The 25,493-nt window shown below is 37.3% G+C and overlaps 2 protein-coding genes and 1 pseudogene across 4 annotated transcripts; all 3 read left to right on the top strand.

The window, feature by feature from the left end:
• Positions 1-668: 668 nt before the first annotated feature.
• On the top strand, positions 669-13,522 carry LOC113664576 (nibrin; the record flags this gene model as incomplete). Its single annotated transcript, XM_089198839.1, is given in 13 exon segments — positions 669-754; positions 4,766-4,842; positions 5,388-5,491; positions 6,082-6,199; positions 7,402-7,592; positions 7,954-8,045; positions 8,126-8,220; positions 9,343-9,452; positions 10,317-10,887; positions 12,038-12,199; positions 12,566-12,682; positions 12,783-12,832; positions 13,263-13,522. Coding segments are annotated over 13 exon segments (1,816 nt in total), but the record flags the coding sequence as incomplete, so codon positions are not given.
• LOC149048562 (uncharacterized) lies at positions 1,284-3,314 on the top strand (annotated as a pseudogene).
• A 731-nt stretch (positions 13,523-14,253) lies between the features above and the next one.
• On the top strand, positions 14,254-23,613 carry LOC113664575 (uncharacterized). Of its 3 annotated transcripts, none has more exons than XR_016184549.1 (9): positions 14,254-14,410; positions 15,599-15,778; positions 16,073-18,318; positions 19,570-19,636; positions 20,129-20,926; positions 21,350-21,424; positions 21,753-21,998; positions 22,277-22,407; positions 23,200-23,613. XR_016184549.1 is itself a non-coding variant. In XM_089198838.1 (9 exons), exons 1-9 carry the CDS (start codon positions 14,324-14,326, stop codon positions 23,252-23,254), a joined length of 3,156 nt encoding a protein of 1,051 aa, XP_089054964.1. In that variant the 5' UTR covers positions 14,254-14,323; the 3' UTR covers positions 23,255-23,613. The 3 variants fall into 3 exon arrangements, 2 of the variants coding, with proteins under 2 accessions (XP_089054964.1, XP_089054963.1); XM_089198838.1 differs by having other exon boundaries at positions 20,858-20,926; XM_089198837.1 differs by having other exon boundaries at positions 20,858-20,926; positions 21,350-21,430.
• The last annotated feature ends 1,880 nt before the right edge of the window (positions 23,614-25,493 follow it).

The following is a 25,493-nucleotide window of genomic DNA, read 5'->3' as shown; positions in this document are numbered from 1 at the left end:
GCTATTTTCTCTTCAGGTGAAGCAGTCTTATATATTTGACATTGGTCAGTTTTTTGCCTCAATTTTTTTTGTTTAACCCCATGAATACACCTTGAAAATAAAGATCAATAAATGTCTCATGTCAAAAAGATGAATCAAAAACCATTGATTCCAGGCCAGTGAAATCTTAGAAAGCTTTTGTATTGCAGTCAAACCAAATCCACTGGATTTCTGAATTGAATAATCTGGCTATGGATTCAATTTTTTTTAAATTCATTAGTAACATCTAAATGTTCATGGACATTTGTATACTTGGATGATTGATGTAAGATACAGAGAGAGGAAAGATAAATTCTGAGCCTCATCATCAGATGAGGAAAGATGAGTTAAAAACATTTTTTCACAAGTGTAACACAAAAGAAAAAGTTCCTGCTGAGGATTCTTGTTACAGTCAGTTTTGATTTCCAAGTCAGATGACCTCTCCTGTAAAGATGGGAGCTGGTCTATGCTCTACCTTAGGTTTGTTATGGGTATTGTCCTACTTACTTCTGAGTTCAACAATTTTGAAAACTTCCATTACAGGGAAGTCTTGCTATTACTTGGTGTATTTTAAAAATTGTCACATTCAGTTTTGACTGTCACCTCTGTTGTCCATGAGGGCTCACAGATTTTTAAAATGTTTCTTTAAGGTTAAAGTACAGTCCTTTGATTGTTTGTACATCATGTCTTGATGAAAAAAAGAAAGAGGCTTTGAAAAGTGAAATTCATGAACTTGGTATGTATCATAGGGGAGATTTGTAACATACCTGAAAAAATTACAGGTTTCTTACTGGCTGAAAATGAGTTCTTTTTTTCATGTAACACGAGTGCAAATTACAAGTAGTGTGCATGCTGTCAACATTTTGTCTGTCTTGACTTTCTGTGATGCCTTTTTTATGTAAATTATTATTATTGTTATAGCATGGTTTCTTGTGCAATGGTGTAAATAACCACTTAGAAACTTTTCAAAGACTACAAATTGGACTTTCCCTATGTGCTTGTGCAATTTTGTTGTCTTTGAAAAATTTACTTGTCATGAGCTTCATAATAGTAAAGTGCACTCAAAATCATGTTATCATTGATGCTAATCGATAAAAATTATTTGGTTTTGCTTAGTGTAAATGGTTTATACCTCTGTGAAAATCTTTAAACTCTTATAGTGGCTATCATTCCAATAAAAATAAGTGTAATGTTTCTTAACTGAAGATACTTGGAAGTGAGCAAGTGATAATTAGATACACCCTTTATGACAACTATATGGAAAAATGCCATCCGAGCAAAGAGAAGAGCTTTTAAGAAGTATCTATATGAAAGGACTCAACAAAACTGGGAAGAGAAAGTGAAATGTTGCAATGAGGCAGTCAGACAAAGAAGAATTGCTGTATGGCAATACTGGAAGAAAAATACTTCTGACCTTAAAGAAAACTCAAGAAATTTTTTGAAAATTTTTCGAAAATTTTTAAACTGTTTCTTGGCTCTAGGAAGGGGGTCATGGGAACTGATATAAACTTAAAAGTTGACAGCAAGATCATTAGCAACCAAGAGACTGTTGTGGAAATATTCGCAGATCATTTTGAAACAGTAAATATATGTTATTTGCTGGCTGGGAGGTCCGTATGATGAAAAACTGTGACTGAGTTCTTGAAAATTCTACGGCCGAGGGCAGCATTTCAAGACCGAGGTCACAGTTTTTCACCATATGGACTGACCCTTAGCTGGTAAATAACATATTTATTTTTTTTAAACTTGACGAAATTCTTTCTGAAAGAACCCAAATGATTTAAATACGGCAAGATCTTCCATAAACCGAACAATTTTTGAGTGAGTAAATGGTAGTTAAAATAGAGGTGATGCAAATTTAGGAGAGATGCATCACTGAAACCTTTTTTATTTCCATAACGATAGCATTGTTGAAACATTATTTTTACAAGTATCTGTCACAATCTGACACCTGTCAGTTAGGGAGCACACAAGAAAAAAAAAGCGCCAGAGCATTTGAAAAACAACGGCACAAGTTTGGCAACGATTGTTAAGACAATTTTTTCTTCAAAAACAGTCAATGATCTAACGGAAAGTATTTTTCACTCTCATCAATGATTCATTCATATACGAAGATTTACCTCTGTTCATTAAGTAAACGGCAAGGAAAGCAATTGTGAGTGAATTATTTTGAAGTTGTGAGAGTTTGTTCATTTGTTTACTGCAATAGCATGTGTAAATGTGGTCTTTCCTCCACAAAAGCTAAATTTGAATGGCACACTCCAATGAAAGAGATGGGGATTTAATGTGGCCTTTTCTCATCAGATTCCTTCAGTTTCTGTTATGCAATTTACGGTACAAATGTCCAAACTGAACAGACTTGGAAAGTCTTAAATTAAAACTTCGCTTGCTCTTTCACTACGAACAAACTGCTTGAGAAAATTCAGATATTAAATGAATGAAAGTTCCATCATTCAGTTTAACTGTAACCAAATACTTCATGTTTTAACTTTCTATGTACTTTTTGCGAATGATTAAAATTAATTGCAGACGGTTTTTAGGCAGCTTGTCAACCAACGTAATGACACTATTTACCTATATTTTTCTGTCAACCAAAGTGATTTGAGACTATGGCTCAGCCAGGAATCTTCATCCAGAAATCCAGAAACCTGCTGTCCAAGCTAAAACAGATAAGTCTATCAAAACACTCGTGGAAGAGCCCGCTAAAACCACTGTTGGTCCAGTAATTACAAGAGTTCAGAAATGCACTGATCCAGTGGTACCAGTGATCCAAAGGAGCACCAAAGAGAAGATAACTATTAATGGAAGGATACACTCATTGCCCACAACTAAGGATTACTTACTGCAGGAATGCGCCAATGTTCAACACCCACCACACCAAGTTGCAGTCAGCCTAAAATCACTCTACAAAGCAGAATTGGAGAGATTGACCCAGCTTGGAGTCATTAAAGAAGTAAGGGAGCACACTGAGTGGATTAACTTGATTGTTCCAGTTAAGAAACTAGATGGTTCCTTATGATTATGTCTTGATCCAAAAGATCTCAACTGAGTGATAAAGAGGAATTAGTGGTACAGCAGGACAGTCAATGACATCTTACCGGAATTAGCAGATTCAAAGTATTTCAGCTTGCTTGACATGAAAGCTCATAGTTCCTGAGAAATTGCGTAGCAGAGTCCTCCAAACTATCCACGAGGGTCATTTTGGTTTTGAGAAGATACAACTAAGAACCTGAGAAGCAATATTCTGGCCAGGAATAACCTCAGATTTACTACAGGCAGCACAGGGTTGTGAAGTGTGCCAGACGTTTTCGAGGAGCCAGCAACGTGAGACACTGTTGCCCCATGAAGTTCCTCAAGGACCTTGGGAGAAGTTAGGAATTGATTTCTTTGAGTTTCAGTCTACTACCTACCTCCTGATAGCAGACTACTACAGTAGGTTTCCTGTGATCCGGAAAGTACACAGCACCAACGCGAGCGCTACCACCAAGATTCTGACGCAAGTGTCTAGCGAATATGGAGTGCCTCAAACCGTTATGACAGACAACAGCCCCCTATTCTCGTCGAAGGAATATGCAGCCTTTGCAAACTAATACCGCTTTGACCACATCACGTCAAGCCCTCGTTACTTGCAGAGTAATGGTTTCATTGAACGTATGGGGCAGACAGTCAAGCAGTGTATGAGGAAATGTGCAGTTGCAGGACATGATCCAAGCTTAGCTATGTTGATCTACAGAGCCACGCTTTATTCGTCCAGCACAAGAGATTGCCCTGATACCTGCCGAGAGTATGAAGCGTGGTGACAGCAGTAGCAGCGAACGACCAAGACATGTGATTACAAGACCTAAAAGACTTATAGACGTATGGCATTTCTGTAGTACTACTGATAAGAGAAAGCTCAAACGGATTCAAGAAAGAGCAGTACAGGCAGTTTTCCTAGATAAGCAATCAAGCCACCAAGCATTACTGAACAAGAGTGGTCTAATGATGCTTCAGAGCAGAAGACTGCAAGATAATGCTATAATGCTATAATGCTATAATGCTATAATGCTAAGGTGAAACACAAACTATGCCCCACCACAACATGCAAGCTATTTCACACGCATTGTTCATCCTACAACTTAAGGGTGGTGGAGTTTGCCATCCCCTGATTTAGGACCAAGACCTGGGACCAAAGTTGCGGAATGAGCTACCAAGCAAAATTAGAACCCTCCCATCATTATTTAGTGTTAAAAATCGTATCCATAAATTTGATTTCAGCTTAATGGTAGAAGATGACAATTGTTCCAAATGCATCCTTTGAATTCTTAATCATTTCTCCTTTTAATAATTTATCCCATTAGTCAATAGCTAATAGGTTTTTAACTATATTATATTGTTAGGCTTTTTTTAAATAGTTCATTAGAAAATAGTTAGTAGGTTATTAACTATATTAAGGGTCCCCTATTAGTAGAGGGGTTTTTAACCCCGTCAGCTAGATATTCAAGACAGATTAATAAAGTTTATGAATGAACGAATAAAACCTTATGAATCTTTAAGAAAATTTTTGAGATTTGATACATTGTTTGAAGTAGGGAACATTTTCAAGATTTAAAAATCCTTAAGTATCTGAATTGCATTGGATCACTTTTTTTTCATGCCATGGTATGTGTGATACTAGTTATGGAGACATATTGGAGTGTAGGATAACTACATTTTATGCTGTAGAGAACTTATTTTAATTCAAGGAAAATAATTTTAATAATTCCAGGAGGTCACTTAGTGAATGACTGGAGGCAAGGAATTGTGAGTCATCTAGTGATGGATGAATTGACATTTACTATTAAGGTATAGTATGATTAAAAGTCCTCTAGCTTTTTTGAACTTTTTTAATGGAATGAAACTTTTTTCATTGGTTGGTTTTTTTATTTTTGAGTTGTAACCCTTGGTGAACAAGTGAAACAATTGGCAGCAGTTGAATTAAACAATGAATTTCAATCTGATGAGATCCAGCCACTCATTAGTAGTAAACATTGTTGAACACACAGATAATTATTGATGTCATACAACAAAAGCACCCAGTGAAAATCTGGGTGGGAAAAGATGCAGGGGGAGGGGGAATTTGCAAAATTTCACCATCTGTTTTAGTTACCACAAAGGCAATCTATACACTTGACTGCCTGGGTACCAGTACCTAGTTTAGGGTGGAATTATCTTAACAGTTTTATTATTTAGAGGCTTCTTTTGACTCTTTAAGTCTCTGTTACATGAAGAGAATCACAAAGAACTGTGTAATATGAAACCACAGGAGATTTGCCAAAGCAGCATTATTTCCCAGGTATCAACATGCAAGTACCGGTAATATCGTTTAATATGGCCTTACTCTTTTTTAGGTCATTCATGCATTAGCTGAGTGCAGGCCAATTGTCAAGCCTTCTTACTTTGGAGATGTTATAGAAGCAGGGAATATAAGATCCACTATTCCTGCAGCTGAAAGGTATAGCATGTGATTCATTTATTCCAAAGCACCGGCACGGATGCAAATATCTCTTAGTTTTCTGTTGGCATCAATCATACAGACAAACTCACCAAGACAGCGTGTTAATTTGGTTTTATCAACAAAGTTGATGGTCACCTTAGAGAGTTATCAAAGCTGATGTTTCGAGCATTAGCCCTTCATCAGAGCAAAATATGCTGTTTGACTTTGAAGTACAATTGGAGAAGGAGTGAAAGTGGTCTTATGACATACATTATGTGGCAAATAAATCATTTTTCCTTTTCAGTAAAGGTTGGAAAAGACTCCCCAGGTTTCTATGCTTTCAAATTTTGGGTACGGCTTGGGATATCAGTGCTTGCTATGGGACCAAAACTTCATCTTCAAGACTTAATAGGCCTCAGGCAATAGATTTTTGTTCAGTTAGAGATCTTTTTAATGTTAATATTTGTGTTAGGTTCTCTATTCCTTTGTATTCATCTTTATTTGTGTGCTCTCCTCTGGGTTATAACAAGTGGCTGTTCAGATCCTTTTTATGATCCAATGTACATGTGTAAGGCTATCAATGATAAAATGTTTTGCTATGCCTGCAGCTACCTCCCACTCTTGAAAGAGGAGACTATCAGTTCTCAAGATGCCAGTTTTCTTCCCAATGAGGCCAGAAAGACTTTGTTCAAAGGCAAAACATTTATTTTCATCGGTAAAAAACAGGTAATTTATATCTGGATATGGTTGCCGAAGTGGTCACACTTTGTTTTTAGGTTTTGTTGTGTATTTTTGTGGCTACTGCCTCCTGTAGGGTGGCAAAACCGCATAAAGTATGTTGTCAAAATAAGTGAGCGAGTGTAACAATAGAATTCCAATCTTGACCTGATGTTTTCTGGTGCTACATATTGTTTGTTTTTGAGTATCTTTGTAGTTGGACATTTCAACTCGACACGGTTGAGTTCTCTCTTTTCAGAATTTCTGGTCTGTAGCCACTAGCACATGTTTTCAGTTCTTGCCTTGACACTAAAGAAGACAGCAGAAGATGATAAATTTCTGACAATGATTTCAGGATTGTGGGTAATTTTTCTTAAAGAAAGTTTTCCTTGCAGAAATACCTTAATAGGTGTTATTGGCGTATCATGAAACTAAGTGGAGAATTTAATGGATGATAAACATCTCAAAATAATTTCACAGTGGCATTCACTGACAAATATTTTACATCAAAACTTTTCCTGGCAGAAATATCTGAATAGATGCGATCTTCACATTCTTTGAAAATAGAGCACTTTACCATTTTAATCAGTGACTTATGCTGATAAGAGGCACTAAATTTATGATGGAGAAAGCTGCAAAATACAACACCTTGAGTTATTCAATAGAATGATGGAACAAAGGAGTGGTGGATCGGTGGAATGGCAGAATATCTTAAGATTGGGAGTGATGGAATATTCTAAAATGCAGAATGCCTTTTTGTATGAAACAAAAGTCTTAATAAAATGGAATTACAATAAAATAAGAAAACTGTGTATAATTGGTAGGCAAAATTATAAGAAGCATACAATTAGGTGATCATTGCTGGAGCCTAGAGAATAGGGGAACCATTACCGGTAAGCTTTTGACCTAGCCCCTTTGATCATTATTATGGAACTATTTTTATCATCATTACTATTGTTGATTTTATTATTTGTTACCTTTTAATTGTTGGTTGAATGTCAGTTAGGCAATATATTCTTGAATCATTTCTCTCTTGTGGCACAGGGTACTCATGGATATGTGGGATTCAGCAGGTTTTCTGTTTTGCATGTGAGACAAATACTCTGCAACACAACTTTTTAGTGTCATTATATAACCTCTACTTCTTTTCAGTGCCATAAAACTGTGCTATATCTGAAGCCACATGCAGTCCTTAACTGTCTTTTTTTTAGTACAAGAGAGTACACTATGCTGTGGAATCAAGTGGTGGAATCACTTTATTGAGGGACAATCCTGGGAGTGAGAATGATGACTTCTTGGTGTCAGGTAATGTTTGTGTTATGATGGTGGACACAAAAGATCAAAGTACACTACCTGTTACTTCTCAGCAGTGGATTTTACATGTTACAGAAACTCTAAGAAGGTTAGTAGGGGTTCATGTTTCCTCTCAAGGATCTTTTATAATGTTTTATAATTTTTTTTAACTGCCAGGGGTTTGCAGAAATCTGGTCAAAATGCATCCTGTTGAGTTTTTTCATTTGATTTGATTTAGAGCTCAACATATGTTGTTGTTATTTGTTAATTGTATCACTCAATCTTCAATTGAAAAAGCCTCTCTGTAATGCACAGGTAGCTGTTTCTGGGCAAAATCAGATTAAAAACTTACTATGAATTCATTAGGTTGCATTAAGAAAATAAATTTATATATAGATTGCTTTCAAGAGAATAGTTTAGGCATTTTATAATTCCATGGAATCTTGTTAATAGGTCTTTTATTTTAACAGAAACAAATGTCGCCCTATTCCTGAATCTGAGCTAGGCTTGGCACTACTGTTTATATCTCTGGACAAGTACTGTAATCCAAGCCTTGCAGCAGGTTCGAAATTTGTCATGTTCACATAATTTTTATGCTAACAAGGTTACTTGCATTTTACATTGCTCTATATTTTTTATCAGTTCCATCTTTAACACAGAATCTTGTGAGCCAGTCTTTTCAAGCTGTTGAAGTAATGTCAGAGAGAGTTTACTCTGAACAACTTACAGTGCAGGAGGTAAATCTAACTCAGAGTCAAATTGTTATTAAAGCACTCTACCTGTAGGGATACATATATGTTGTGGCTTAATTGGTATCTGCTGAGGAAAATAGAATATTCAGTGCTTTCATGCTGTGATTCATTGAGAGCTTCTGAAAAGGACTTTAGTGTAACAGTGGCTGAACCTGAAATCATTATCAGAGACAAGTGAATTACAGTAATTTATCTGAGGATGACTCCCATTCAGGAAAGCAGTTCTTTCTAGGACTGTCGTTGCTTAGGTGATCACGATACTCAATCAATCAATCAAGACAGACAATCAATTAAGATAAGACTTCTGACCATTTTCCTTAGCTGCTAGAGTGTCAGACTACCAATCAAAAAGGCTCTCACCCCTGGACTGTACTCATACTCTGGTTCTTAAAGTTTGATTTAGGAGAATATGCTGCCTTAACAATCACATTCCACAAATGGTTAGACATTGTATTAGTTTTTGATAAGGATGATGAAATGTAGGCCCTATCTACCTTTCCATTGTGGTCAGCAGGGGATACCAAAGAGCTCCTACTCTTATTAAATGGGATTAGTCTAAGTCTGCAAAAACTCTTTTCCATTTGATACAAAGTGCTATGTGAACTGGTAGTCCTCAGCAGGTCATTAAAACAGGGCATGAAAATTTATTCAATGAACTTCACAAATGCCAATGAGATATGTGTTCACTTTTGGTAATGGGAGGAAAGGAAGGTTAGTGATGATGAAGTAAAAGGTCTGATGTCACAGGGACACCCACCATCTGTCTGACTCATCACAGCCAGCCCAAGTGATTGGCTCACTGTTTTCGCATGAGCAGACAAAACACTGATTGATTAGTTGTCATTTGAATTCCAGGCACACGAGAGTGCCATGATTGTCTGGTTGGCAACTTCAACAGTGTAAGCATGTGGTTGGTCATGTGGCCACATGTCAAATGCTTATGTTGAGTTATGGGGTGGGATACCAGTGACGCCTCATGATCGCAGTACAGATATCTGAAACCTTCATCAATTGGCTGATTGATGGGATTGTGAAGGTCAATAATGTTGGGACATCAAGATAACAATTTGATTTGTGTAATTCAAAAGATTTCTTTTTGTGAATTAGTTCAAGAAACCACCAATACCTGTGAGGGCCAAAAAAGAGGACAGAACCCAAAGTTCGAATGTGCAGCAGAGCAGCAACACACTTAAGACGGTTAATACTGGTGAAAAGAGGTGTGAGTTTATCTATTTATGAGGAAAAATCGCCGAAATTTTTCTATTTAACAGATTTTCCCCAAATAAAAGAAAATGGGATAAGTGTGCTCCTTTTACATGGAGAGAACCTTTGAGGGCCTGACTCTGAATTCCACTGTACTACTAATTCTCTGTGCCCACTGTTCCTCTAGTTCTGTGCCCACTGTTCACTGATCCTCTATACCCACTTACTTTACCCTTCTGCTACACCTATCTGTTAATTATTAGTTATTTTAGAACCCGGTATATGAGAGACTACCCGAAATGTACAACAAGAAACTTGGTTTGCAAAACAAAAACAAAAGAAAAATGGTGTTACTTGGTGCTTGTGGAATGTAACAAGAAGTAAAGTGACTTCTGGGACTTTCCAGGAATTCTTGTTAAAAAAGAAAAGAACGGGGAGAGAGGAAAATCTCTTCACGTATTCATTTTATAGAAAGATTCTCAATAAAAATTGTGCAACCATCTTGGCTCCTGCCCGAGAAAAGTGCGTCGGTTTGTCTGTAGAAATGCATGACAGGACGGAAACCGCGGGCTCTGTAAGTACCTTCTGTTCCCTCCCGTCGTTATACTAAATCCTTATAAGAGTTTTCTAAGGATCTCAGACGGACACCGGGATGTACTTACAGTGCACGCGGTTTCCGTCTTGTCATGAAGGCGCCCTATGTTTTACCATATTAGGTTGAACGTTGGGTTTTTTTGTAGTTTTAAATATCCTGAAAATTTTTCCAACGGATATGAGATATTACTTAGTGGAAAGTGCTTTGACTATCTAGAAAGAATATTACTTCTAAGTTCCTGATGTTGTTGGTTTTCTTTGTGATGATGGTGTTTTTGTTTCAGGTCCACGAGTAACGAAAGATTTGTGAACAGTTACAGTGTGTCGCCTGCAAAGAAAAGAAAAATAATGGAAGTGGAGAATTCCTCGAGTTTGGTGGCCGAATCATTGGATGTAAGCAAACATGAAGAAAACATATGGGATGATGTTAAATTAGCTCTGGAGGTACCTAACAGCGTTGTTGCGGACAGTTTGGAGGTGAAACGTAACTCCTCCAGGGAAAGTGACTTAAAACCCCAGGACAGAAAGGATTTAATGAACGGCATTGACAATGTTGCTGATATTGTGGATATTGGCGAGAAAAGTCACGTGATAGTCGATGAATTACGTGATTGTGAGGAAATGTATCTAAAGGAGGTCGAACATGGTGGTACTCCGTGGCTTTGTACAAAAGAGGACTTGAAATCAAAGGAAGTTGGAGAAAAAGATAAAGGCTTCTTTTGTGAATTGGTGAAACTACCTTTGGAGATAGAAAATCCATCCAGCTTAGAAGCACATAATGAGGAAGGTACTGATGATATGTGGAAAAATCTATATGTTCCAGCTGGGTACCTTTGCTCTAGGGTTCCTCAAAAGGTTTGTATACAATATGACTTAAACATGCCTTGAACTAGATTAATGTCAGATACAAATTTTATTTTCAAACAGTGAATAACAAGAAGCCGACGGGAAAAGAATTTCGCAGAATTTTCAGGAAAGAAATCTGACCCTTCAAGCCGCAAAACTCTAGAGCAAAAATTTATCTTTCAAATCGGCAATCTTAACCCCCACGGTATCAACGAGTACATTTCCTTCAATTGATTTATTCTTGTTTTCTCGTCACCTTATTTCTTCACACAACCCACAATTCCTCCAATCGCTCTGACGAAGGGCTAACGCTCGAAACGTCAGCTTTTAAACTCTTTACGGTGGCTAATTTACGTTATCAACTCAGTTGATAATACTAAATTACTTTGTTATACTCTCCCACCGACGCAACACCACAGTTTTTTTCGAAACTTACCTCCTTGACCCTTCAAGCGTTTGCAGAGAGGCCGTGAACCCGACCTTGTGCAAATGCAATGCGCGAAATAAAAAGCTGGCGTTTCGCAGTTATTAAGAATGCTTGGATCGTGTCAAAGATTTTGATGAAAATTACTGAAAATTGACGAACAAAAAGTTAGTACGTCTTAAGTTTAGGAGAATTTTGTAAATTTGCATCAATTCCCTATTCTCAGATGAAAATACATTAGCAATAAGTACATTTTAATGATACCATCCATGTTTGCATGGGATTGTTTTCCAAATTTTGCCTTTGACGAGTCCTATCCCATAGATTTTCGTCTGTCTGTCAGTCGAAAAAGTACTCTGATAGTTGTTGCTGATGCTAACACGTCAAACTAGTTTGTCATACCAAATCCAACCAATCACAGGCTCGTTTAGTGTTTTCATTTTTTGTATAATTTTCGGTTGTGAAATTTTTGAGCCATATTCTTATATTCTTTCCGAATTCATATGCCTCTATCTTGAAAATATACAGTACTCCACCTGTTTAATGTACTTGATGACAAGAAGGTAACTTGCTTAGAGTACCTTTGCTAACTACGGACCAACAAGTACTTTAACTTAACTTAAGAAGTTGTAAAAGTGAAGTTACTGTTGTGTTAATTATGTTCAACTAACGTCGCTCTAGCTTTTTCCCGGAATATGGTGCTAGGCAAGCTACATTATCAAATATTTTTCACAGGTGAGCAGAAATGACGTGTTTCAAGATGACGAGTCTCATTTACCGATAGATTTAATGGTGGTTAATCAGATGTCGCTTGTGGTGCGAACACATATTTCTGTTGCTGCTATACAGAAGACACAGCAGAATACCACTAACAAGAATTTCAAGATATTTAAAAAGGTGTGTGCGCAGAGTTTAAAATCCCAAAGAAGATGCAAAGTAGCGAAATTGAATGAAAAATTACAGGAAGCCCGAACAAATTAAACGACGGTGAGGAAGAACGTTTAACTCTAACGATTTATCTCACCTTTCCTTCCGGTCGAAACCTACATCCCCTCTCGTCTTAAAAAATGCGTCAAATTGTAATTACAACAGAGAGAAACAGCTTTGCCGATTCATGGGCTTTTCTAACGAAAAACTGATCAAAATATGGACAGTTATCATTCCTCAATTTGCTTGTACTATCCACTTATCATTCGACTGATTTGTTACTGAGGCATGTGTGGAACGAAATCTTAAATGAAAACAAAAAACTTTGCTTTGAAGCAACTCTACCCAGGCTCTCGTAGCAGTCTCCCGCGCATCATTGGTGGAAGTGATTTGGCTGTGCACCAGACCTCTGAGCGTTTGGATAACGACGAGTGGTTCGTGGAGGCGAGAGAGGTGAGACTTACTTCTTGTCAACATCCTCACTGGAAACGATTTGAAGGATAATTGGTACATACTATCTATTATTATCTACTATTGTTTTATGTCTTGTCAGGCCGACGTTGAACGACAAAGAGATGAAAGAAGGGCAGATGAATTGTTCAGGTACATTAAAGATCGATCTCAACCTGATCTTCTCTGGCTTATATTCCGAGGCCCTCTGGCATTTGTAGACTCGTTACAAATTTGTTTCTGTCAACTTTATTCCGACTCGTTGTAACCAACCGATATGTAACACGCTAGCGTACTTAAAAAATTGCGGAGCCTTCTCAGTACTTTACCACTGCATGGCAATCAACACATATATCACCAGCACTTGCGCGAACACGCAAGATGTTTTCAGTGTAATATATTCTCTGTGTGTTTTGTAGCAGTTTTTGGTCCCTCCCACTTCCATCATTCACAAGAAATATCTACAAGGGAGAAGTGAGTTATTTCAGAGGAACACACCTGGTCCTTAACAATGATCACCACTCTCTTGCAAGTAGTTCTCTTGCTCAAGAGCTGAAGAAGTGTTTTTCATTTTCCTTTACAGATGGGAAGACAAGCCTACCAAAGTTAAAAGAATAAGGAGATGATGTTATCATAAGTCGCAGAGTCATCTTTAAGTTATTCCATATATGGGTTATCTGTTTATTAAAATCAAAGGGATTCAAATAAAACGTTAGTTTCTTTAATGCATATCTAAGATATTGGAGAAAAGAGAAAAATAGCACTGAAGTAGATATTTGTAGCTTTTAATTTTATACGCTTTGCATAACTTGAAATAAACTATTTTCGAACTGTTGTGTTCAACGTAATCTCTTGTGCTCTATTACAAAGGATTCTTTAGCCATATAATGCTGTTTTAAGTTTATATTTAAGTTTTTTTTTTTCAACCAAACCGCACAAATCCCTTTAAGTTGGTTTTCGTTAAAACATTGTGAAGTAGCCATATTCTTTGCCCCAGTCAGGGTTTTATTGTATACATAATGACCCATCATTAACTGAGCTTCTTTTTTTCAAATGATTCCTTTTAATTATAATGTTATAGCCTCTAAGAACTGTAAGAAAAAGAGACTTTCAAAACTCAGGGACAATTTTTTTTCCGACCCCCGCACAGTTTGCACGTTCTCGTGATAAGATTAATTCGATTTTATGAGAGAAAGCATGCGAAAATATTCACTTTCTTCGAAAATATATTTCATTTCCATATTCAAGGGCGGTGCTATTTTTGTCGTGAATGTTAAGTTTGTAAGGTAACACGAGTTTGTTAGGACAGACAGGCTTTTTTTTGAGGGGGGGTGGGCTGGGGTTTGATTCGTGATTAGAAAAGATACCCCTTGCTTATTGTGAGCTATAGGCCTCTTTGTTTTTCGCAAAGTACAAGTCCTTTACGATTTCTTGTTACAGGCCACTTGGTGGTTCAGTATAGATCCTCGAAGATTTCAAAAAAACTCTGACATTTCTTGAAACGAGACCAACCTCCCCCTCCCCGCCCCGAATCAAACTAAGGTACCACATAGAAGCGAGGCGATTCGTTATTGCGGGCACAAAACTCTGGTCAGCATTATTACTGAGTATGCGCACATTTTCAGCGAAGAAACTGTGGGGGTAATGGCGACGGATTCAGACACGAATGCTATCGCCGATTTTGATATAGATGAAGTTATAGATTGGGACAAGCACGATATTCCTTCAAAGGTCTGTTAGGTGTTCACTTACGTAACTTTTTACACCGGGAAAGAAATCACTTCCCCATAAATAAATCGGTAAGACTCGACCAAAGTTAAACACCGAAAGACCTTCTAGAAAGTCACTCTTGTTCCCAGCTCTTGCGGAATCCTGGAAAGTGGCCGTGTCTCTTCGAGATAAGATTTCTCGAAGATCGTTCATAGCGCCACAGTGACTATGATGTGATCAAAGTATCGTCGGTCGCTAAATTTTCGGGGCTGACCTCGTTTTATTTGTCTTTTTTTTATTTTTTCGTGCGTGCATGGATTTGAGAAAATACAAATGAAGCCAGAGGTGATTCGAAACTGTCGACAAGAGTTCGACCAAGACAATGGCAAAGAAGCATCAAAAGTGTGGTCGTATTTTTGAAAAATATGACGTGTTGAGAATGTTAAAAGCTGTTTGCAACTGGATTAAATCATAGGGAAGGGTAGGCCGATCAGTCGCAGTACGGAAAACAGGCTTAAGATCACTGGATGAGGATGAAGCTGTGTTTATTCGGGAAAAGCCGTATTAACACGCGGTTTGACGGTCATGTACATTAGAAGGGCAAGTTACTGATGGAGTTTTGTGATCGGACCGTAGGTTGACATGTGAAACATCCTATTAATTATTCATAGAATTTTGCATCCCCAGTAAAATCTTGGCGTAGAATTTATCGACAGCTTCAGTGTTGGATCAAATTAAGCGGAAGTGTTTTATTTTGTTTTTTTTAGGGTTTAACTTTTTGTTTTGGTTTTGTTTTTTTGTATGAAATAAGGATGGTTATATTACATTACACTGTAGCTCAAGTACAATTCCAATTCCTGATCAGAACAACTCGGATAACTCTCTTGTTTTACATTTTAATATATTCGCCACTTTAGATGGTAACGTACATCTGTCATATTATGAATACGGAATTCTGGTAGCATACCACATCGTTAACTTACCATATATTTGATAAATGTGAACCTTTTTGGAATCTGATCTTTATGTAAATTCTGACAAAAAAAACAACTTCACAAATTTTCCATGTTAAAAATTATCAAAGAAGAACATACTGCCATTTTTCTGGTGATGATTGTGATGGAAGATGCAAAAACAGAAACATGGTCTGAAAATAATCCTAACATGATTTTGTTGGAGATTTTCATGTTGAATTTTCTTTGTGATTAGGACATTGAGTTTGACCAACTTCAAAGTTTGAATGTAGCAGGATCCAATGTGGTTTCAACACCCACTACACAATCATCGGCAACAAGTTCTCGGAACAGTGGAGGGAATGAAGGTCTGGTCCTGGACAGGAGCTTGCATCATAGCCGTGACCCTGGAACAGCTATTGTCAGTTTACCCCAAGTAAGAAAAAAGTATTTTCTTTCAAAATGATGTCCATTACTTCCTGTATGTTTGGTTTTGTCTCACCGCCAAATCACATCTGATTTCTCATTGTAACATCAAATGTTGCTAAAGAAACAAGTGATGAGTAAACAAAAGCTGCAGTCAATTTTCCTGTATGTATGTTTCTCTCTTATTACTGATTAAGAGTGATATGCCCACCCAACTTGCAAATCTGTAAAGTTTTGTTTGAGTAAGGAGACTGAACAGCACAATCTAGAGGTTTTATTTTTAACCTTTTTTAAATTTTCTTAGGTTCCACAATCCTCAGCTATAAATCCAGTATTTCCTGGAGACCCTAGCTCTTTGTTAAATGATATCCGTCAGGAGTACCTTCATGCACAGAGTATTGTGGGACGTTCTAGGACGCCACCAACTCCAACTTTTCCATCAGAAAACTTTGATTTACCACCAATTACACCACCTGGATCAATGCATGGTCATTCAACCTTTACTGTTGGTCAGCAGCCTCTGAGAATGGCCCTTTTAGCAAATCTGAATAGGCCAGCAACAGTTCAACCACCGATGCCCTCCTTTGTGCAGACAAACCTCCCTCCCTCTATGAACAATGTTAGCATGAATCCTCAGCTTCAGTCAATGGGAAGTGACTCTAACATTGAGCAACTCATTGACGAAATTGTAGAGCGAGATATGCCTCAAGGTGTTAGTGAGCCAATTGTATTCACACCTCAAGTTCCACAGGAGCCAAATCCTTCAACAGCTCATTTACAGATGGCATCAGATGCTTTACAAAAGGGCATTTCCTCTGGGCCTGTTCGCTCATCAAGTCCTGGACAGTTATCAGTTGCTCCATCAGTTTCAGCTGTCAAAAATACACTACCTCTTGGAGTAGTAACAGGAGGAAGCCCTTTAAATAGTGCCAGTAGTCCAGGAAGTCCACTTGCATCATCCAGAAGTCCAAGTCCCAATGTAAAGCAAACAAACCATGCTGGAAAATTATCTGCTTCAGTAAGGTCCACAAATCAATCTGTGAGACACCCATCACCTAGTATGCAGCCTGGCTCTCCACTGCAGAATATGGGAGGGTTGTCTCCCTCTCAGTCATCAGTGAAAGCCACAAGGACATTTTCTTCACACAGCCCTCAGATTCTAACAAGTTCTAAGATGCTACAAATGGCTGTTCCGTCAGTTGTTGCGTCTTCAAGTAGCAAAGCTGGGTCATCTCTTTCTCAATTTGGGATAAACTCAGCAAAGTTAGCACAGAGTAATGTTCCCATTAAAAGTAATGTGGAAGGAACAGGTGTACATTCTCAGGGTTCTAGAATTACCACGTCAGCACCTGTAGTTCAATCAACTAGTCTACAGATCCAGGGAGAAAACATGGCTACTCATAATATAGGTGTTTCTGGTACAAATCCCAACAACATGCCTACGCAGAAAATTTTGCAAGGGACCATTATAAATCCAGTTGCTACCCAGTCTGGTGTAAAACACAATCAAACTAATCCATTACAAGCTTTCACATCAAACCCGGCATTGTTGAGTCAGCTTGTAAAAGCCATTGGACAGCCTAAGCAACAGGGACCAACTAGTCAGATTGTAGCATCAACAGGAAATATTCAGACTGGTCAACCACTTATTTGTTATGTTGTTCCACAAAATCCAACATCAGGAGCTCAGAGTTCACAAGTCACCAAATCGTCTCTTCCTGTAGCTGCGTCAAATCAGCCTGTAAAAATGATATTAGTTAATACAAATTCAACTCTTAAATCACCTGTGTCAGTGAAACAGCAACCAACTAAAATGACTTTAATGAATGCAGCTAATCCTGGTTTGAATTCCAAGAATGTGTTATCTTTGTCTCAACATGGGGGTGCTAATGCTCAACTGGAAGCTATCTCAAATCCAAGCATTGGTAATCTATTGTCATATGCAAAATCTGACCCTTTATCTTTAAGTGGAGTTAATGGTGAAGCAATCTTAGCACAAAATAATGCAGAACCCTTTATGCAGCTGGGTACAACAGTGCAAAAAATATCTCCTGGGTTGTTTGTAAATAGTCCACATGGGAAACAAAGTTCAACGACCATAGGATCAACACAACCAAGTAGTATACCTCTGCAACAAACACCTTTGCCAGGTAGTGGTAATGTAGTTCAAATAACATTTGTCAATGAGGCAACTGCAATTAGTCAAGTGGTTGCTGCTACACCCTCATCTACATTGTCATCATTGTCATCAACATCAGGTACAAGCCAGGCTGTGTCGCAAGCCAGCATCAAACCATCTGCTCCAGGTCCTGCAGAAGACCAAATGTCATCACCACATGTTGCATTAAGTTCTAGCACAGAGCAAATGATTGGTGGGAATCACCAGGACAGTGATGATGAAGATGATGATGACAGTACACCTTTATCACAAGTTGCTGAAAGCCTAAAGAAGGTGACTGGTGCTGATGATGTTAAAAGAAAGAAAAAGAAAAAGAAAGATAAAGGAACTAAGCGTAAGAAGAGAGAAAAAGATGGTCTGGAGCTCAACAAGTAAGTGCATGAGTAACTAACAAATAATGAAGCCCAGTAATGGGTATGTACTAAAACCTGAAACAGCAAAACAGAACAAACAAAATGAAACAAGCCAAAGGACCAAAACGAAATGACCATAATGAGCAAAGCAAAACAAAACAAGTGAAACAAGCAAAACCACTGAAATGACTAAAACAAAATAATCAAAATAAAATGAACCTTTTGTAAGGACCACAAGGAAGTGACTGAAACAATCGAAGGAAAAAAATCAAACAATAGTCAATAATAATAATGAAATAAAATGAATGCCTAGGAGTGTCAGACATCAGCCAACATATGTGACTTGTTTTGATTATGGTCTACTCCAGGTTAACCTCATGAGAAAATTCAGTTATCTCTCACTTGCCACTGGATATGTGTGAGGTGTCAAGGAAACCTTAATTTACAAAAATTCAATTTAAAAAAAGACATGGGCATAGAGGTTGTTGTTGAATACCAATATCTGTTTCTTCCTCCTTTCTGTATAGGCTTTGGTATTTAATATGACTGGTGTTCTGTCCTAGAAACTACATATAAGACCTTATTAGTGTCAAATTATAGTTTCAACTGCTCATGTGGTAGAAAAAAAGATAGAGTTTTGTGAGATGGCCTTAATGTTTGAAAGCCTTACATTTTCTGCTACATTCTATCCTCCACTCGTGTAACAAACAAACAAACAAAAAGTTATTTATCAATTGCATTGATCCTTGCAGTGTCAGAGTGGTGGTTTTGTTTTGGTCATAGGAGATGTTTTATTTGGTTGTTACAGTGGTTTTGTTTTTGTTATTTCTGTTGTTTCGTTTTGAAAAATGTGGATACTAGATTGTGCATTTGCTCCCTAAGGTTGAGGAAAGGTCTGTCAGGGGAAGTTCACTAAACAGAAAGTACAGCTACATGTATTATGGGAAACTTACCCAGCTGCTTTTCTCTCCTTTTTTTTTTTCTTTTTTTCAATTTGGACTTTTCTAGGCTAGTAGCTAGGTGCTCCTTTACTGATTTAGTGAAATTACTCTGTCTTTACCGTAAATAGTTGAATGTAATGTTAAGACCTTTTTACAAATAAATGTTTCTCGTAATTTCTTTTGGTTTTTGTATAATTCATTAGAAATAACCTGCCAAAACACTCTTCTCCAATTGATGGTCAATGTAGTTAGAGAATTCCCTTAACTTAGAAGGGAGTTTTTTGTAGATTGAAAGTTAACGTTTTCAGATTTTGTCTTCATTGTTTAGGCCTCTTACAGCTTATGAGCTGTTTTTCAAGGAGACACAGGCAACCATACGCTCAAAAAACTCTGTGGTATGTTAAGCTTTGTATACACTTTTATGTTGAACATCAGTGCCATGATCTATGTGATACGGTCTCATCAACAATTTTGTGATTGTGTAATGATGTAGTTTTAAGGTTTTGCACATTAGGGCTCAGGAATACTAATGCATTTTCCTGTCAGTGAATATAACTGTGGCAAATATGACTGCTTCAGTCTTGTGTGAAGTACATGCACAATATCAGAGGAGCCAACCTCTGGGGATCTCAAACCTGGAGATTCTTTTTTGGACCAGCACACCCCCCCCCCTCCCCCAACTGAATTCACTGATGTGACCCCCTTCCCCCCCCCCCTCAATTTTTTTGGGAATTGAAAAAAAAACCCCCACCACCACCGAGCAATTTTGCAAGAAAAACGTGGATCTATTTGTCAGGGTCTTCAATTGGTTAAATACTCATCCAATCAGACTCGCTTGTATAGCAGTAACAAAGAAGAAACTCTCTTTTTGTTTGCGACAAACAAAGTGCATCATGCAAGAAAATGAAGCCAGAAGTCATAATACAAGCTTAAGAAGCCAGATGATTTTGGAATTTTGGAACATATGGAGCTTAAATCCAATGTTGTGGGCAACTTATCCAAACTTCCTTTTATCAGGGAGTTTTGGTCACCTGTATGGGAGAGTGGGAGATTGGCTCTGTATCCAGAAGAGTTGGTATATATGCAATGTAACCCAGTGATAACTTAAAACAGAAACATATAGCCTGTATAGAGTATGTATGCTTCTGCTTAAAAGGAGTGATATGGGAACATCTAAGTGAAAAAATTTAGAGGTGTGCAAACTACAGTCAACTCTAGATAACTCAATGAGATAATCTTGAAGGAAACTGAAAAAAATTGGGGTTATGAGGAATTTCAGATGTATGACCTCTGAGGAGGAGGAAATGCATGTTTAATGAATTGTTCTGAGAGTCAGCAAGAGTTTGTGTTTTTGGGAGTTAACTGCATCTGAGTTAAATAAAACTTCTTTAACCTGCAACTTCTTTCAAGCCTTTTCATATCATGAGGAATCTATTTGAAACTCCAACAAAATTGTTCTTGCTTGTACTGCAGTTAGCAAAACAATGTATTGATGTGGTACTGAATCTAGATTGTTACTTATTGCCCTTCAAAGATTGTGCAGTTCATACTGGACAACATGTAGCTATAAGATTTGGCCGAGATAATGTATTAAATCCACAATTAATTTCCAACAGGCTCAGTTTGAAGAAATCAAGAAAATTGTGGACCAGATGTGGGAAAACCTAAATGAAAACAACAGAAAGGTATAATGACCCCACTGCTCTATTGTATACCCAGTTTTACTGTTTCTCAACAGTCCTTTACCTCATAGTCTGTCTTCTCTTGGGCTGTTAGCTCTAGTCAGGCTCTCTTGTTACTGTGGCTTGTCAACATGTCATAGCTGATGAGCAACTCTTAGTTTGGTGTACTACTTTAGGGTGTGAGTATGTTTTAGGGGCTCAGGTACTAACACTGAAGGGGAACTTGCCTATTTAAACATAGTGCAATAATCTGCACCATGTCCCAGTCACAGGCATTGTCATCACAAATAACTTGTTTATTAAACTAGTTACACTCCATGCAGTCACTGTGGTTTTCATTAAATGTAACTGGCCTTATCAATGAAATAAAGACAGCAGATGTGAGGGTTTCATGGATTTCAAATCACTTGTATTTACCATGTATAGGCTTTGCAAGAGAAAGCACAGCAGGAATATAAAAAATCACAAGAGGAACACCAGGCTAGAAAGTTTTTACAAGAGGTACGGGTGGATATCAAGAAAAACTGTCACAAAGTGTTTTACTGTGATTTTGAATTTTGGTTGAGGCCAGTGTGCCACTGTTATGAGTCATAGAGAGACACTGTTGACTGAGTGAAGTGCCACATATACTGATAGGCACATTTGATTTTTTTTTTTTTTGGTTTTTTTTTTAATAATCCTATTTCTTGGATTGGTAAAAGTGTGGAATATGTTGGTCTGTTAGTTCTTAATTTTACTGCCATCTTTGCTAGTCTAAGGGTTTTCTTTTTCAGATTTCGTATAGAATTATTGCGTGCATTACTAGTGTTCTCTGTTCCTTTTAAAACAGGAAGAACCAACTGGAAAACTCAGGAAGATTGACAGAGCAGATTCTATATCATCACCCAGTGTGGGTATACCTGGTACATTGGAACCCAACAAAGACACTTCTGCTGTGGCTGTTGGTAAACCCCTGAGCCGTACTCTAAGTCAGACTCCTATGGCTGGAAAGCCGGTGGCAACCGTACCACCAATGGCAGCTAATAAGGCACCAACTGGCACAACAACTCAGTCAACAGTCTCTACAAAGGCTAAGGTCAGTGTGCAATGAAGAGAATAATCCCAACTTGGGCATAAATACAATCTTTACAGGAATTGATGATTTTTTTTTTTTGGCGTGTGGGTGTGTGTGATAACTGGCGCAGTAGCTGTTACCTAGTGGGTTTTGGAAATGGCAGTGTATAATTGAATTTTTAAAGCACATTTGGAGACAGTTTTTAAGTTATTAAATTCAAATTCTATATGCTTGGGCATTTTTCATGGAAAGATTATTCCCAAGGTAGTGATTTCTCAAAATTTGTTCTCTTTTGACAGAAGAGCAAAGTTACAGTGAAGCCAATAACTAAGCGAATGTGTCTGTGTGATGGTTGCAACAAGCCAGCGAGTACAACAAAGGAACGTGGCACTCAGTACTGTAGTAATGAGTGTATTGTCAAACACTGCAGGTATAAATCATCAAATTAATTTGAATAACTTAATACAGATTTATAACCAGTTTAGGTTTGAAACCATGAATAGGTATCAATTAACTCTGGAGTGACTTCATAGTCCTTTCTTCTGGCTTCATGAAAGGATAGGTGCTGTGGGGCCAACTACTGTTTGGGCTCAATGCAGAAATTTTTTCCTTGCAAGGCCTCATCCCCCCTCACCCCACCCCTTCCACAAAGTATTATAAAAGTATTGGGAAAATCATGCAATCAGAAACAAAGAAGACTTGAAATGTTCCTTGAGTTGTAGCTTTCAAGGTTAAAATTTGCATCATTAAGCAACAGGCTTCTTGAACCCTGTCAGCCATATAATTTTTTTCCCCTTGATTACTTTTTTTAAATTTCTCCAATTTAAAGAGATAATCTTAGTAAACACTAAAGTTGTGCAATAAAAGTGTAGGTCATCATGCTTGTTTAAGGACTAACGACCACAGCACCTCTTTACCTGGTACATTGACTGAAAAACAATACTGTGTTCATGGAATACAGGTGTGCCTATTCACCTGATTATGTGATTTTTATGTGCAATATTGTGCAATACTGAGGAATCACCTTAACCCATCAAAATAACCTTGACAAATTTGAATAGCCTTTGTTTGAATTCTAACTTTCTTGTTTTGGTTTTAACTAAGAGAAGGTGATTATAACTAAGTGCAGCTTTACCAAGTATGAGAACTGCACTTTCCTGTGACATGGCCAATTTGTCTGCACTCTAATAAAGTTTTTCCTATCTCATGTCCCTTTCTTTAGAATGGTTTTCACTTCGTGGGTTGAGCAGAGGAACATGAAGTCAGACTCAAGCTGATACCGCTCTTGTTCATAAAAAGTTGAAAATAGTCAGTTTTTGGATTAAAAAAAAAGTTGTTATCTTTAAAAAACAGCATAGGCAAACTGAGTTATTTATGAAAGAGTGAGGTTGCTGTTATAATACTGCAACTGATTGATGTGATTGTCAATCCATGCACAAATTAAGGTTTTTTTTAGCTCTAATTATTGCTATATTAAGCACCAACTAAAGGTGAAGAAATCTTATTTCATGGTGTTATGTAGATCAATAGGAAAAAGGATTTTGTTTATATTCCTATTGTAAATGTTATAAGGTTAATTACAGTTTGTAATTCCCTGTCATATTATTTGTTCAATTAATAAAATTAATTGAGAGGGACGAGTCTGTTTTGTACTTGTTGAATTGGTTTTATTCAATGTTGAAATGAAATCATTGTGTAAATTTAATCATGGGTAGGTAATAGTTGAATTACTTAAATTCTGTGTAAACTTGCTATAAAGTAAAACTTTGCAGTTTTACTTCTAATTGGTGGTGAAAAGGGAAGGAGCAACAATTGTTTTTCAGACTGGTCAGTTGTGGCTGATCCAGTTTCAAATCTCCTATGAATTTAATTGAGGGATAATCTATTAATCAGGAACAAACAAATGCATTTCACTGTTATCCAACATCCCAAGAGCATTTCTATAAATTGCTAATGTGGAGTTCAAGGTTGGTCAAATTCTTAGCTCAATTGAGAATGATTGTCAAACAATGAGGTCACTCTGTAAATCTCAGAATAGATTAACCCTTTAACTCCCATGAGTGACCAAGACAATTTCTCTTCACAATATCAATACAAAATCAAGAAGACAAGTGATGAGAACCAAGGAAGGTATCAATTAGGGGATTATTAGTTGATCCAATACCATATTCTCAGATGTAACATCAGAAGACTTGTAGAGCAGACAGTCAGGAGAATTACCAATGACATCTTGGGAGTGAAAGGGTTAAGTGGTATGATTATATATGTGTACTTTTTGATGATGGTGATGAAAGGTATATGTTTTCTGAAGCATACCTCTCCTTTAATGTGTGTTACCATAACAAAGAGGTTTTATTCAAATCAAAGGAAGTTGGGCTATGAGCTTTTTTCGTTTTTTTTTTTTTTCTGAAAAAGGAAAAATAATTATGCTAGTGTGTAGTGGTACATTGCTAACACCAATCAGACTGCCGCACTAAGGTATGTATCTTGCACCACTCACGTCACAGCATTTGGATATCTTGCACCAATCACACCATTTAGGGTATGTCTTGTGCAGCTTTCTTGCAAATGATGTCATGGAATCAGGTGGCTGTGCTCAAAGAGTAACATAAACCTTTAATTTTGAGCCAATTTTGATAAGTGTAATGGTTTGTGGCCTTTGTGAGAACCTTATTGATTAAGGTTGAGATCTATTGGGATATATGAGGTTCACATTTAACCGTGTTGTATCATTTTTAAGTTAAAGCGTGTTTTTTCCACCCCTTCACTCACAATCCACATGCCAAAAACCTTACATTCCATCATACCATGAAATCAGAACACACCAAGTCATTGCACTACATGAACATTAGGCAATTTTTCACATGCCTGAATTGTATTCCACCAATCAAATTCCATTTTGCCAAATTAGACTTTGCTCCATCACCTCTCATTTCCTTGTAAACAACCTGCACTTGATTGCGCATTCTAACCACATTGTCCTGGATTTTGAATTTTTCTACAATTGAAATTTGCTTTTAGCTTCCTTGGACTTAGTCCAACTGCGTGCTCATTCCTTGTAAACAACCTGCATTTTTTATCACATAATTCACACACAGAGGGCGAAGTCCAGATAGGCAACAACCAATCAAGGAGCACTCTTTGAAATATTATCCTTTTCTCTTGTTCAATGTATCTTTAGTTATTCGAGACTGCAATATATCTTAGGTTAGTGTCTATTGGAGATATAACAGAGTTTCAGTTTGCTTTTCGCAGTAAAATTACATAGAATTATATTTTTGATGCAACTAACTGTAGATGATTGATTTTGATTTTCTCTCTGTTAGAGGAATAGCAGTAAGCATAGTCTCTTTTGCAACCATTATTTTTGCAACACTCTCTCTCAAACAGGGAAGATATGATGTTGTGTGACAAGACCAAACAATGCCTTATAGGGAAACAACAGTAAGTGTGGCACTGATGCATTTTATTTTTGCTTAGAAGTATTTAGACAATAGACCAAAAAACACCTGTGTG

This window comes from Pocillopora damicornis, chromosome 3 (assembly GCF_964200805.1).
Source record: "Pocillopora damicornis chromosome 3, jaPocDami1.2, whole genome shotgun sequence".
NCBI classification, from domain to species: domain Eukaryota; kingdom Metazoa; phylum Cnidaria; class Anthozoa; order Scleractinia; family Pocilloporidae; genus Pocillopora; species Pocillopora damicornis.
The sequence above is the reverse complement of the archived record's forward strand: the minus strand, read 5'-3'. Positions and strand labels throughout refer to the sequence as shown.

Excerpts from the sequence above, each read along its gene's own strand:
- LOC113664575 (XM_089198837.1), top strand. The coding sequence starts at position 14,324 with ATGGCGACGGATTCAGACACGAATGCTATCGCCGATTTTGATATAGAT. Across the intron at positions 19,637-20,857 it reads TACGCTCAAAAAACTCTGTG|GCTCAGTTTGAAGAAATCAA; the intron begins GTATGTTAAGCT and ends AATTTCCAACAG. Across the intron at positions 20,927-21,349 it reads TAAATGAAAACAACAGAAAG|GCTTTGCAAGAGAAAGCACA; the intron begins GTATAATGACCC and ends TACCATGTATAG.